Source organism: Artemia franciscana, chromosome 1 (assembly GCF_032884065.1).
Source record: "Artemia franciscana chromosome 1, ASM3288406v1, whole genome shotgun sequence".
NCBI lineage: Eukaryota > Metazoa > Arthropoda > Branchiopoda > Anostraca > Artemiidae > Artemia > Artemia franciscana.
In genome coordinates, this window is record NC_088863.1 from 67,417,865 (window position 1) to 67,432,655 (window position 14,791).

The following is a 14,791-nucleotide window of genomic DNA, read 5'->3' on the forward strand; positions in this document are numbered from 1 at the left end:
AAAAAAATAGAACCGACCAATGAAGACAGAAAGGCAAATTAGACAGAATTTATCATGTCAATTTGTCAAAACTGTCATGACATAGATAATTACAAGAATGTAAGATGTTCTGACCACACGAACTGATTGTCGAGAATAGTTTATTTTTCTTCGCTCTAAGTCTTTATACCGTTAAAAGTAAAGGCTTTTCACAATGTACTGTCAAAAAAAAAATTGTTCTGTCAAAAAAAAAAGCTGTTTCTAACAGTGCTTCCAAAATAAAGGACATGTCCACACATATCTTGTGATACTTTTTTACACTATTTGGTTTTCCAAATTAAATACTTTATAACATGTTAGAAATTTAAGGCAATAAGGTAACCCAGACTTCAAACCGCTAGATACAGCTTTTCAATGCCATTTCCAACGATAAAGCTAACAAAAAGTAGGACTAAAATGATCAATAGCTCTGAGTTGAGCTTTTGAACATCCCTGTACAATTTTGCCTGCAGGCTAGCTCTATCGGTGGCAATTTAGGAGTGGGTGGGATGCCAGTGCCCTCTTAGGTTTTGCCCGTGCCTATATTTTGAAAAAATCATTTTTTGGACTCTTTATTTGAAAAGGCTCTTTTTGGCATTTTTTTCAAAGAAATTGAAAAACAACCAAAGGTGTACTTCTGGGTATCATAGCGCACTTTATTATAGCGCTATATAAAAAGCGAGTATATGTAAAAACGAGCTTCTAAGCTATTTCTTAAAGAGCTCTCTATCATGATGCAGTAACCTTCTATTAGCCAGTAGGCGTTTTTACTAGTCTGAGTTTGTTATCAGTTAATGTTGCCAAGACTAATTTTATACTGTATTCTAGAGTAGGCAAGCCCCATAATATCGATGGTAGAATTATTTTCGAGAATAAGCCTGTTTTGCAAGTTCAGGAAAACCTTTATTTGGGTTTTTATATTGACTGCAATCTATCATGGGAACATAAGAGTGTTCTTGTTACAACAAAAGTTATCCATGGCCTTGGTGCGATTTGACGCTTTTAGAATTTTTTTTTAACTCCAAGGGTATTATTGTTATTATACCACGCTTTGATTCACCCCTATGCTTCATATGGATGCATGTTATGGTTAAACAATTTCTATACTAATTTCAAACAGGTTCAGATCCTTCAGTATAAAGCGATGCATTTTATTGGAGGCTACGTAAAAGGTGTCACCAACACTTCAACTTGCTTCGTCAAATTAAAAATCCTTAATGTAGGACAGTTGCGCGGCTAACAGTTGGGAATTTTCACTCACCAATGTTAGAATTCTGTAAGTTCAGAGAATTTTTCATAACTATTTTAATGACACTATGCTTATTAAATATCTGAACTGCTACTCCAGATTATTTTCACCACTGGTATAGTGCCTGACTCTTTTTGTGTCGGTTTGCTCTCGCCCATCCTTAAAAAAGGGAAACCAACAGACCAATGCTCCTCGTACAGGCTAATCACTGTTGCTCCAGTGCTCTGTAAACTTCTAGAGATCTTAGTCTCAAAAGAAATTCAATATTCGTGCCGAATGCCTGACCACCAGTTTGGTTTCCGACCGGGTCTGGGTTGTGCTCACGCTCTCTTCAGTCTTGAAGCTATTCTAGCAGATTCTCACGAATCTGGTGATCCCATAGTGATTGGTTCTTTTGATGTGAGTAGAGCGTTTGATTCGTCGATTCACGCTCAGACCCCTTTAGCCGCTTACCAGCAAGGTGTAAACCTCCGTGTCACTAGCGTACTGTACGATATGTATTACCGTTTAAAGGCGCGTAAAAAAATAGGTAACCGCATCACGTCAGTGGTTGTTCCAGTAAACAAAGGTGTCCGCCAGGGTTCATTATTATCCCCAAGTTTGTACAATAACAGTGTTTTAAATGACCAGGCACGTGTAAATGTTTCATGTATCTCCAAGAATATAAATGTGTCGCTACTTACATATGCGAACGATCTATTAAATGTAAGTCGGTCTATTAGGGGTCTGCAATCGAACTTCTCGATCCTGCGTGATGAATACCGAAAAATCGGCCTGGCTTTCAATACTTCTAAATCTGCAGTTCTTTTTTTCAACGATAGTCCTTCTCAGCCTGAACACCTCCTGCTGGGTAGCGAGTCAATTACCGTTTCATCTCAAGTCGTGTATCTGGGTTTACCCATAGGCCGTAATCTTAATGAAACTCGTCTACTGCTCGTCAAACACGTCGAGAAAAAACTCCGCACCGCGTATGGGTATATCGTCGCCAGCAGAATCCTCTTATGCCGAAAGTATCTCGCGAATATGTATAACGCTGTCGCACTGCCGCATATTCTATATATCGCGCCATTTTGGAATTTATTAACTGACACCCAAAAACGCAAGCTCCGGTCCCTTTATTTTAGGTTCGCGAAGTTTCTGTTGCGATGCCCCTTGTGGACGAGAAACACTTATATGATTGATAAACACAGGATTGCAGACCCCAGTATCGCGGTAAACCGGTTGATTTCTAATTTCCAGGCAAAATGGAATCACCCCTGGCTTAAACATTTCTACAGTTCTTGATTATGTATTTTTCGATGTTGTGTTTTAAATTTCTCTCCGTTTTTCTTCTCTTTTTTTTTTTTTTTCTTTTTTTTTTCATTGTACTCCGTTTTGTTCCATGTGAAAAATACGGGTAATAAATATTTTACTTACTTACTTACTTACTTACTTACTAGGTCACTACATGGCTATGTGACTCGTCATGCTGATAAGCTTTTTGAGTACTTCGGGTTATTTAAAAGTAATTTGAAAAATATTTACTAGGAAAAGGTTCGTAGTTTATATTTATTTATTATTATTGCTCCTATTAATATTACTATGGTAAAATGGTTGATAAGAAATTGGATATAGTTTTTATTTCCCTTATGTAATTTACTTATTACTTATTTATTTGTTTTTTTTATTAGTTTGATTAATTATTTGTTTGAAAAAAAAATGTAAGTAGCCACCCTATCGCAAGTACTTTTTTGTATTTTTTTGGGGGGACTGTTATTAGTAATTAGTTGTTATGTTTTCGTTTGTAAATAAAAGAAATTGAATTAAAGTGACGACTTTGTGAATAAAATTCAGTGGACTGGGAATGAGGAATATAAAATGGGGATTGTAGACTTCAGGATTAGCATTTCCAATCATACAGATTATGATAGTACCTTTTTCATTCTTCCCAGACTTTCCGCTCCCGAAAAGGCACCTAGAGCGCAAGTTTTGAATGAGCCCTTATACATATATCTATGATATCCCAGGGCCCACTAGCGGCGAAGAAAAAAAAAGAGGACTTCAGTGCTACCAATGCAAAAAACAAGGTTGTCGACAATAGCAATTTCAATAGTGAACTTTTCCTTTTAATCCGATGTCTTTTCGAGGCGTTTCACATTTTCGAAATACTGTAAATTTGTTTTCAAAATAGCATTTTACTATTAAGATTAATCGCCACATTAGTTGCTATTTCTGAATAAGCTACAAATGGCAATTTTATCTCACATTTTTTCTTTTTTAATGAGTTATTAAACTTTTGGTTACTATGGTCCGCGGTTCGCTCTTTTCTCGTACGATAGCAACTCTAATAGTAATTGATGGTTGTTTAAATTTTTGGATATTACAGCACCTTATTTCTGGTCGTCTTAAACATTTACATGGCTCTTTGCCTTAAAAAAAAAAAAAAAAAAAAAAAAAAAAAAAAAAAAAAAAAAAAAAAAAAAAAAAAAAAAAAAAAAATCTAAAACACGAGCACTTGCAGAAACGTAAGAAGAAATTGTGTAGATGAAAGCAAAACTTAAAAAATTGTGACACAATGTTGTAGTCAAAAGTGGTAATAGAAGTATGCTATGGCTAATGTGCTAGTGCTAATAATTGATGGTTGTTTAAATTTTTGGATATTATAGGAATAGTAGTTAGGAATAGTTTTGGAATAGTTTTAACCTAAAACTATTAAACAAATTCTTGTCTTACAGCGGTAAGAAGGAACCTTTTAAAAAATTTCCCTCTCCCCATGAGTAAGAATTTTTTCTGTCTACTTACTTTCATAGTTGATAGATTTTGGTAGCGTTGCAAAAAAAAAATTAGCGCATCTTTTTAGAAAATATAATATTCTACATTTACCAAAACGAGCTCAATTTTACAAAGACAGAAATTTGCATCACTAGTCCCGATGTCATCAAGGTGATTACATTTATTTTTGGTCATTCCAACAGTTGACATTCAAAAATTGCTAGGATATAAACTTCACATTGAAATACAAGAAAAAGCGATCAGTGGAGATGCTAGGAGACGTGTCTAACCAAGCAGTTAAGCAATACAACTTTGCTAGAAATACTTCAGAAACTATTTGGATTACATGTAAGATGTTTATAGGAGGTAGTTCACATTACTATTTGGCTTTGGAAATAAAAACACCTCTTTGAAGCAACATTGTATAGAAGTATTCTGAGTTGTAAAATTTTTTGAAGTTTGTACCATGGCAATCCCTTCCCTACTTCGGTTATAGAAAAGAAAATGGTACCTGGGCCTGGGCTGCCAAACTTCCCCGAGGAACAACACCACCGTATAGCTTCGCTTCCAATGCCTGAATAAAAGCAGCATCTTCTCTAGTAATTCGATCAAAATTGCATTCAATGAGAAGAGAATTGTCGGATACTGAAAACAAAAAAAAATGAAAAAATTATACTTTACGGTAGAACAAGCCAAAAAACAGATTAGGATTGTTCTTGTTTGGTTGGCTTGACTCTTAAGAAGAATGCTTCACTACTAATATTCTAACTTTGGTGGAGTTATCTTTGATCATGTTGTGAATTACTATGATTTGTGGTTATTGTGAAGAGGCCCATTTAAAGCAAAAGAAAATCACAATCAAATTAAGAGTTCTGTTGGTTAACATTAAATACTGTCGATCATTTTCTTTTTCTTTCTTTTTTAGAAATGGGACTTGAGTTTCCTGTCAATATTTTCCCATAGTTTTTAGGGCTACTCATAAAAAATGTTGCGTCACCTTTGCATCACATCAACCTTTTTAGCTTTGAAATAGATCCTTTTCATGCCCAAGAAGATATGAGTTAAAACCAATCCTGTACGTTCTGCTCGAATATTCGGTTTAAATATTCTACAGCTTCAGCATTAGCTCAAGCTTTAATATTATGACGAGAAATAGGCAGCACAAATAAATGGATAGGCAATAAAAATGAATCACATACAGACGTAGTCAGGGACATATACAGGAGGGAGAGACCTCCGTGCCTGAGCCCCACCTTTGAAATCCCAATTTATCTGGAACTTTTTGGCTTGAACTACAAAATAAAATTGGTATTTTTTTTATTATTGAGCACTCCATTATTTTCTTATACAATTAACTCTCCCCCCCAAAAAAAAAATCAGTTTGTGTTTAGTCAGACTACAAACCAAGACATTGCCTTTGTTGTTAACGACCGCGTCTTTTTATAAAAATGGTTTTTATAATAAGTGCGTTTAAACGTCCCTTATCCAACTTATTTAGCTTACCCAAAAGTTCTCAAATGTTATCTTTAAGAATAAAAACAAATACTTATCCGGTCACGTGGTGTCTGAAAAAACTTTAATCTCAGACAGTGTATCTACACCTTTTCTCAATTGGTGATTAAGGTTGGCTTCTTGCGTAGCTTTTCTTCCTGAAACGATTGGTGTATACGAAGCTACAGTGGCTTCATAGCTACGTAAATCGATGGTTCAGTTTTACGGTGCATTTGTTGTTTGACCTTACTTTCCAAATCCACAACAGCCCATCTGACAGACCAAAAAAGGCTCCAAAATAATCCTTAATTCTTGCTCCCAGAATAAATAGATTGCTTGGCGCTTTTGATGGCAAAAAAGTTAAAGGAATGTTATGAAGCATTCGACAGAACAGCATCCAAAACAGTTGTCAAATTGAATATTTGGGCTCCAGGGCTCCTGGGCTCTGCTACTACGGTGTGCGTAATGATTTAGAAGACGAAGTGGCTGAGAATAGAGTACCATTGACGTGTTGTGGACGGGAACCTTTCATTCCCACTACTCATTCTCCTGAAAATCAGCAACAAGGAGACGTAGCAGGTCAAGGACGGAGCAAAATTAACAATGAAAGGTGGCGTATAAGAATAAACAAAAAAAAGTGGTTCCCGAGTTTAAACCCACGCCGACTAAACGTCTCTACGAGCTCATCAAACAGTTCGTGGTAACGAACTGTAGTAAGGAGCGACCCGGCTCAATGGTAACCGAAACTCTAAATAACGGAATTTTGATACCAATAGTTACATCAAAAGAATTCAATTTTAATGCTGATTTTAAATATATTAGTTTCATCAAGTTTATTCCTATTCATCAAAAGTTACAAGCCTCAAAAAATTTGCCTTATTTTAGAAAATATGGGGAAACAACCCCCAAAAGTCATATAATCTTAACTAAAATCACACCATCAGATTCAGCATATCAGACAACACTACTGTAGAGGTTTCAAGCTCCTATCTACAAAAATGTGGAATTTTGTATTTTTTGCCGGAAGACGGATCACGGATGCGTGTTTGTTTGTTGTTGTTTTTTCCGGGGGTGATCGTATCGACCAAGTGGTTCTAGAATGTCGCAAGAGGGCTCATTCTAATGGAAATTAGAATTTCTAGTGCCTTTTTAAGTGAAAAAAAGGTAGGGGGGCACCTAGATCTTTCCATGGTGGAATTTATCATGAGGAAAGAGAATTTCCGCGAAGGGGGTGCAGGATTTTCTAGCATTATTTAAAAAAAAAAACGAGAAAATACTAATTTTTTTTTTAACTGGAAGTAAGGTGCAGCATTAAAACTTAAAATGAACAGAAATTATCACATACATAAAGGCGTGTGTCTCCTCCTCAACACCTCGCTCTTTTCGCTAAAGTATTTTTAGTAATTTCAACTATTTATTCCACGACCTTTGTGATTCAGCGGTCATTCTTGAAGATTTGGGACAAAATTCAAGCTTTAGTGTAAAGAAGTATTGACGAGGGGACGAACCCCCTCATATACGTAATAAAAACACAAATATAGAAGTTCGTTACGTAAGCTAATTCGTAAGGTACGTATGTTTATTACTAACAAAAATGTCCATAAAAAAAATCTAGGTGCATTTTTAAGTAACCAAAACTTCGAGGGCAACTAGGCCTCCTCCCCCACCCCTTCTTTATCAAAACCACCCGATCAAAAAATGAAAAAGCCATTTAGCAAAAAACACTAATATGCAAATTCCGTTTTAATTATTCATGTGCGCCAAAATCAATACATGCATTAATTCATTACGTTCAGAAATTAAATAAAAGAAAACCAAGTTTTTTTTAACTGCAAGTAAGGAGCAACATTAAAACTTAAAACCAACAGAAATTATTCCGTATATGAAAGGGGTTGTCCCCCCTCCTCAACGCCTCGCTCTTTAAGCTAAAGTTTGACTCTTTCTCGCAACTCTACTTTTTAAAACAAAAGAAAATAGCGTAAAGAGTGAGGCGTTGAGGAGGGATAACCCCTTTCATATACGGAATAATTTCTGTTCGTTTTAAGTTTTAATGTCGCTCTTTACTTGCTGTTTAAAAAAAACTTGTTTTTTTTTTATTTAAAATGTCTAAAATACGAATAATACATCAAGAGCGACGTAACATATACTTCATCGTGCGCACAAGGAACAGAGCTTGCCACTTCAAAATCTTTTTTATGTACGTGCCTGTGCTTAAACACTTGCGAGGATTACGTATAGTCTGGTTAAAATTAGCTCATGAGCTCAAAAGCACTTATGACAAGTTAACGTGCAATGTGTTAACTGATGAAGAGTAGCATAGACTTTTTTTTATCAAATATGCACTATGCTCTGACGCTGATTTAATAATAGGCTATTGAAATGCACCTACTAAAATTTGAAAAAAAGTACCTTGTTCAACGTGAAGACCGCATGCATTTGGATGTACTGTTTGTCCTTTATTACCAACTTGTGCAATGGGTTGATACCCTGGAGGCAGCTGCTGCAAACCTGGAGCATTATTGGACCCAACTGAAGACCTTCTTCTTTGTGGTGTGGAAACCGCAGACACCGGTGGACTGGGTGTTCCGTTCAAAGCTGCTGCTGCCTAAAAAAATCAAAATAACATATTTTTTTCTGAGGTTGCTGCGAGACCCCAAACATCAGTAAATACTAAATTACTGCTGTCTTGTCTTGGTACAAAATTAAAACAATAATACTTTACATTGGAATTGTTTAACATATTTTGTATTTTTTATCATCTTTGGGAGTTTACAGCAAGATCTGTTTAAGAATACAAAAATAGGTTTCATTACTCTATTCGGCTGTTCGAATCTCCAATAATACAGCAAACCAAACTCAAAAGAATTTACTTGTTCATTCTCTTTTCTTTTTTATTAAAATTAAGTACGGATATATTTTTAATCCTGCACTGGAAGTTAAAAACATCGCATTGTAAGTCAGACCTCTCAGCCACCACTCAGAGTTATGCCAAGGGAAGCCCATCCCCTATAAATTAAACTCATCAATTTTTCAGCGCATAAAAATTCACGATATCCCAATGCTTCCGTATTTCATGGTAATATTCTCTTTCCTTCAAAGAGGAACTCTACACAACATTGATATCAGGAGAATGTTTTGTCCTGCTAAAAATCACAGAAATCTAGATGCGTGCTATTTCATAAATTACCTTACTGTGTTTTTGATTGGAGTTACTAAATTCGGAGAGATGATGGTACGACACAATTCTTAAATTGTTACATATTCAGAAAGATTAAATCAGAAATCATTTTGCAACATATTCCTTGGAAAATTGTAAATACGGACTATAGTCCTTTATATAGATGTCTTTTCAATATAAACAACTATTTGAGTGTCAAGCTTTTTGGATTTTTCTGCGTTGTTTCTACACTTATTCAAGAGATACACTGTGCTCTAGTAACTGCAATTGTGAAATATGTGCTTCTTAATCAAAAAAGGGCCGAGTTTTCAAATATGAGAAGGTAGAGTTTCTTTAATTATCTATTATTTGGAATTTTTAAGTAAAAATCTTTTTTAAGGGTAAAAAGATAGGTATATAATTTTGTTTATTTTAAGCATATTAGATTATATTTATTAGAATTTATTATTGATATTTAGAAGCATATTTATTAGAAGCATATTTAGGTACTGATTAGGTTAGATTTTTTTTTTTTTTTTTTTTTTTTTTTTTTTTTTTTTTTTTTTTTTTTTTTTTTTTTTTTTTTTTTTTTATATTCATTTCAAGCTGCAGCCTTCGATTTGCCCAGAGAAATGGTGAAAAATGGGGAAAACCAAATTAATCGTATCTTTAGATGACCAAGAAAACTACGCAAAAATGTCTATACATATATGTATATATTAATAATTAATAAAAATTAATTATACCTGAGCGGCTGCTGCTAAGCTTCCCCTTGGCACAACGCCTCCATGAAATTTAGCTTCAATACTTTGCAAAGCTGCGGCTTCTTCTCTTGTAACTTTATCCAAGTCGACAGTTATGTGAACAGCTTGACCAATGTCTGAAAGGCAATCAATTCATTCCCTGTTTTATGAATGGAGAGTAGGTATGACGGAACAGGAGGAGAGGGAGCCAATGCAGAGAAAATGGTAAAAGCATAGCATAATAGACACCATGGTTAACAATACCAACAAGATCTTTACACATCCTTGCATACTAAGCTTTAGTTTCACAAGGGTAAAAATGTAGATTTTATTTTTATCTACATGCAGTATTATTTTCCAGGTTAATAATAATAATAAAAATATCAAGAATAATAAAACAAAACAAGAAATACAAGCTGAAATAACTATGGCGTGTAGCTAGAGAACATAGCTTTCACAATAATACGAAGTATAGACAAAACAGTGAAAAGCCGTTTTATTTGTTATTTTTCCTCGATCTTTTGAAATATTAAATTGAACTGTTCAAAATACACATATTTCATATTTTAAATATTTTTCTTTCTAATAACAAGTTGCGTATGGCTTATTTTGAAGTTTTAAGTCAACAGTTGAACATTCTAAAATAAGTTTTTTCCTTTCCTTCTTTTGCGTGCTTTGGATAAAAAGTAGAAACAATTGAATTTTTTCTTCTTTTTTATACAGATAGTTTTTTCAACCGCTATAATGAAGCAAAACTCTAGGAATCAGCCCAAGGAATTGAGTTGCCTGCATATTTTTCAAATGCCTAAATATTTTTCAGGTAAAAAGCCTGACTACTCCTGATATCAACGTATCAACCTCTCCCTTCAATTCAAGAAGATAAATTAAGCAACTTATATATGGCATAAAAGCATATAACAAAATGATATAATAGAAGCATGAAGTTTGTCATTTACCTAAAAAAAAAATCAGGTTTGAGATTCAAATCAAAGGAAAAAGAGAAAAGCTGCAGATATGAGGGGGAGTACCAACTGTTTACTTGGTCATTAATTTGTCGATTCGAAATCGTCATCGGTAAAGAAAAAACTAACTCTTGATTTAATTTATATTTGTCTTGAAAAAGGATTGTAACTGGTAGCAAGTGTAACAAGTGTCAAGCTAGCTACAAGTGTCTTAACAGTGCTGCGGAAAACAAGAGCTAAGAGCTCATATGGTACTTGTGACGAGGTCGGTAAGAGCCAAGAGCTTATATGGTATGAGCTCTAGCAAAATTCTAAGAATCAATGATTGAATTAAAAGGAAAATCAGAGGCTTAATGCCGGTTGGGATTTAAAATAAGAGCTCTGAGTCACGAGGTCCTTCTAAATATCAAAATTCATTAAAATCCGATCACCCACTCGTAAGTTATTAATACCTCATTTTTTCTAATTTTTCCTCTCCCTTCAGCCCCCCCCCCAGATGGTCGAATCGGGGAAAACGACTTTATCAAGTCAATTTGCGCAGCTCCCTTTCACGCCTAGCAATTTTCATCGTCCTAAAACGCCCAGAAGCACCAAACTCACCAAAGCACTGAACCTCAGCCCCTAACTCCCTCAAAGAGAGCGGATCTAGTACGGTTACGTCAATCATGTATCTACGACATTTCTTATTCTACCCACAAGGTTTCATCCCGATTTCTCCATTCTAACCGTTTTCCAAGATTTCAAGTTTCCCCCTCCAACTCCCCCAATGTCAACAGATCTGGTCGGGATTTGAAATAAGAGCTCTGAGACATGAGTTGCTTCTAATATCAAATTTCATTAAGATCTGGTCATCCGTTTTTAAGTTAACAATACATCAATTTTTCTAATTGTTCCAAATTAACACCCCCCAGCTCCCCCAAAGATAACAAATCCGTTCCAATTATGTCAATCACGTATCTATAACTTGTGCTTAATCTTCCCATCAAGTTTCATCCCGATCTCTCCATTCTAAGCGTTTTCCAAAATTGTCTGTTTCCAAGATTTCTGTTTCCCCTCTCCAACCCCCTATGTCCCCAGATACGGATCTAATTGAAATTAGAGCATCGGAGACATAAGATCCTTCTATATATCAAGTTCCATTAAGATCTGATTATCCGTTCGTAAGTTATAAATACCTCATTTTTTTCTAATTTTTCAGAATTAACCCTCCCCCCCCCCCCACAACTGCCCTAAACAGAGCGGACCCGTTACAATTATGTCAACCCGTTACAATTATGTCAATCATGTATCTAAGACTTCTGCTTATTTTTCCCGCAATGTTTTCATCCGATCCCTCCACTCTAAGCGTTTTCCAAGATTTTAGGTTCCCCCCCTTCAACTCCCCAATGTCATCAGATCCAGTTGGAATCTAAACTAAGAGCTTTAAGACACGATATCCTTCTAAATATCGAATTTCATTATGATCCGATCCCATGTTCGTAAGTTAAAAATAACTCATTTTTTCTAATTTTTCCGCTTTAACCGTCCCCCCATTCCCCCCCTCAGATGGTAGAATCGGGTAAACGACAATTTCTAATTTAATCTGGTATAGTTCCTGATATGTCTGCCAAATTTCATCGTCCTAGCTTACCTGGATGTGCCTAACCTAGCAAAACCGGGACAGACAGACAGACAGACAGACAGACAGACAGACAGACAGACAGACAGACAGACAGACTGACCGACAGAATTTGCTATCTCTATATGTTACTTGGCAGATACCAAGTACCATAAAAAGACCTAAATATCTTGACAATCACGCAAGATAGGGTAGAACAGATTGAACTAATCGATCGGGCAATTTATATTCAAAAGATGGTCAGACTTAATTAAACACATATGTCTCAGAACAGTCTTTTAGTAATCTCAGACTAATATTGAATGCACAATACTAGATAAACGATTGCTTTTCAGGTAAGATATAACCTTAGTACCCCTATCATAATTGCAGCTGAATAATGGACTATCAAAAATCGGGTTTACCGGCAAAAAATGATAAGAAATATGTTAGTCGTCTTTAGCAAGGAAACGTTAGAGTTTCCTTATAGTATAGTCGAGATAGTCGAGTCGAGGTTTACGTAAATAGTGGAGTTAACAGGTAAGTAGTTACGTGGACTTTCGTGCGACCGCAAACCCTCATCGGTTTTCTCCACCATGAAAGAGTTTTTTAATTTATTTGTTTGTTTGTGAGTATGGATTAATAAACCTATGAACTTATCGCTCAATACTGAAGTACATATTTTGGCGATTTAGGAGACAAGATGAGGTTCGAACCTATAAATTTAGTATTTTTTCAAATAAAAGTAAGCAGCAATATTAAAACTTAAAATAAATATAAATTATTTTGTATATAAGGGGGGCTCCCCTCCTTAATGCCGCGTTCTTCACGCAAAAGTTTTGTAGTATTTTGCAAAATCTTCTTAGTCTAATTAGAATAATTATGTTTCAGGAATCAGTCTTAAATAATTGCGTAAAAGTGGAACTTTTTTCTGATATGCTGAGATAATAATATTCAGGATCCATAACCTTAATCCAGGCAAAACATACACAATTCTTTTTTTGATAGATGGAAGCTTTAAACCTCTACAGTAGGGTTTTCTGAAATGCTGAATTTGATAGTGCGGTTTTCATTGATTGAATTTTTTAAGGTTGTTTCCCTCTTTTACAACAACCAGACAAATTTTCTCAGGCTCGTAGGTTTCGATAGGTAAAATTAAACTTAACGGATTTTACACATTTGGAATCAGCATAAAAAGCCCATTCTTTTTCTGTATCAATTGTTTTCAAAATTCTTTTTTTTTTCGAGGTTCGGTAACTATTGGGCCGAGTCACTCCAAACAGTTCGATACCACGAACTGTTTGACAAAAAAAGAACTGACATAAATAATTTGTTTTCTAAAAATGAGCTGCGCGTATAATCTTGTTATATTATAGTTTTAACAGTAGAATTTCACACTTACTTCTAGGACCTTCTGAAGTTATCATTATCTCATAGTAACTCAAACAATAGTCTCTTACAAAGGGAGAAAAGAAAAAAAAAAGCAAGATTTTGCTTCTTAGTTTTCAATTGTTTATATTTATGGAGGTTTCTGTACCAATCGGTTTTGAATCGAATAAGATCTTCTTCATTTCAAAATTTTAATGATTTTGTATTATATGAAAGCATTAATGGAAGATACTAACCTTCTTGTCCTGAAGTCAACTCTAATGTATTGCTATACTTCCTAGATCGTCTACGTCCTCCTGGAAGTGGTGGTAAAGGCTCGTTCCTAGCAGCTGCAGCCTGAAAATGATTAAAGGCTATAGACCCAAAGCAAAAGGCACATTGCTCAAACAGGCACATCGCTACAAAATGTTTCTTATATATCAAACAGATTAACACTTTCTGGGAATAAACTTATGTTTACAAGAAATTTGCTTATTAACACAGCTACATACAGATCTAAAACTTAAATGAAAGCAGAAGAATTTTTTAAAGAATCTTCTTTAAAAAAGAATCTTCTCTCTAAAAAAAAAAAATCTTGTCGTTGTTTTGTAGTCTTTTTAAGGAGGAGGTCCTTCCGACCAGTCCACCCTCCCAGAAAACCAGGATTTTCAAAGGTTTTTTATCTTTTTGTAATTAATTTTTTATGAATTAGGTAGCCTACAAAAGGTTTATTTAAAAGGTGCAAGTTTTACAAAATATGCAAACAATCGCAACAACATTACTTACTCGTAATGACACTGCTAAAAAAGTTCATCTGAAAGACCTTACTTAAAATTAAAATCGACCTTAAAAAGGAAAAAAATACACTTATACCAATAGAGCCTTTCTGCATACCTAGTTAGAACTACTTCTAATTGAGTTAGCAATGGCAAAAGGGGTCACTTAATTATACTACGGTTTTTCCTAACTAAGAAAATAGGTTTTAACAATAGTGATAAAAAAAAAACTCATCTAAATTTGCTGTGTTTGCTGTGACTAATATTCTCTTAGAATTTTGAGGCCATTAAGTCTTGTTAATAGTTTTAACTGTAACACGAGGACTTTTTGGGAACAATACATATATTAAGCCGTTGAAGTTCCATATAGTTGCTGGTACCCATAAGCTATATATTTGCAAATGATTAATGGCAAAAACTTGAAATAAAAACATTTTATTGAAGATCCGTGAATATTTAACTTCAATTCTGATTGGTGAACTACTTACACCTAACCAGACACTTTACATTCTCATGTGAAGTTTCTATATTTTCTGTGCAAGATTTTGGCAGCAAATTTTTCAGAGGCCCCACGATTTTTAAATTCTAATTCAAAATAACAGTAATGCTATCGTTCGATAGATCAGACTCAATTTTAGGCATATCCCAAATCTGGTTGAACATTGGTTTACAAATACGT

The 14,791-nt window shown here is 34.8% G+C and overlaps 1 protein-coding gene across 4 annotated transcripts in view; it reads right to left on the minus strand.

Moving 5' to 3' along the window:
- Positions 1-14,791, minus strand: part of LOC136033114 (uncharacterized) — a 100,427-nt gene that overhangs the window by 55,357 nt on the left and 30,279 nt on the right. For all 4 annotated transcript variants that reach the window (XM_065713767.1, XM_065713758.1, XM_065713751.1 and 1 more), the window contains exons 6-9: positions 13,594-13,693; positions 9,413-9,546; positions 7,919-8,114; positions 4,530-4,663 (exon numbers count right to left, since the gene is read on the minus strand). In XM_065713767.1, coding sequence (XP_065569839.1) covers positions 4,530-4,663; positions 7,919-8,114; positions 9,413-9,546; positions 13,594-13,693 — 564 coding nt within the window. The remainder of the gene's footprint in view (positions 1-4,529; positions 4,664-7,918; positions 8,115-9,412; positions 9,547-13,593; positions 13,694-14,791) is intronic.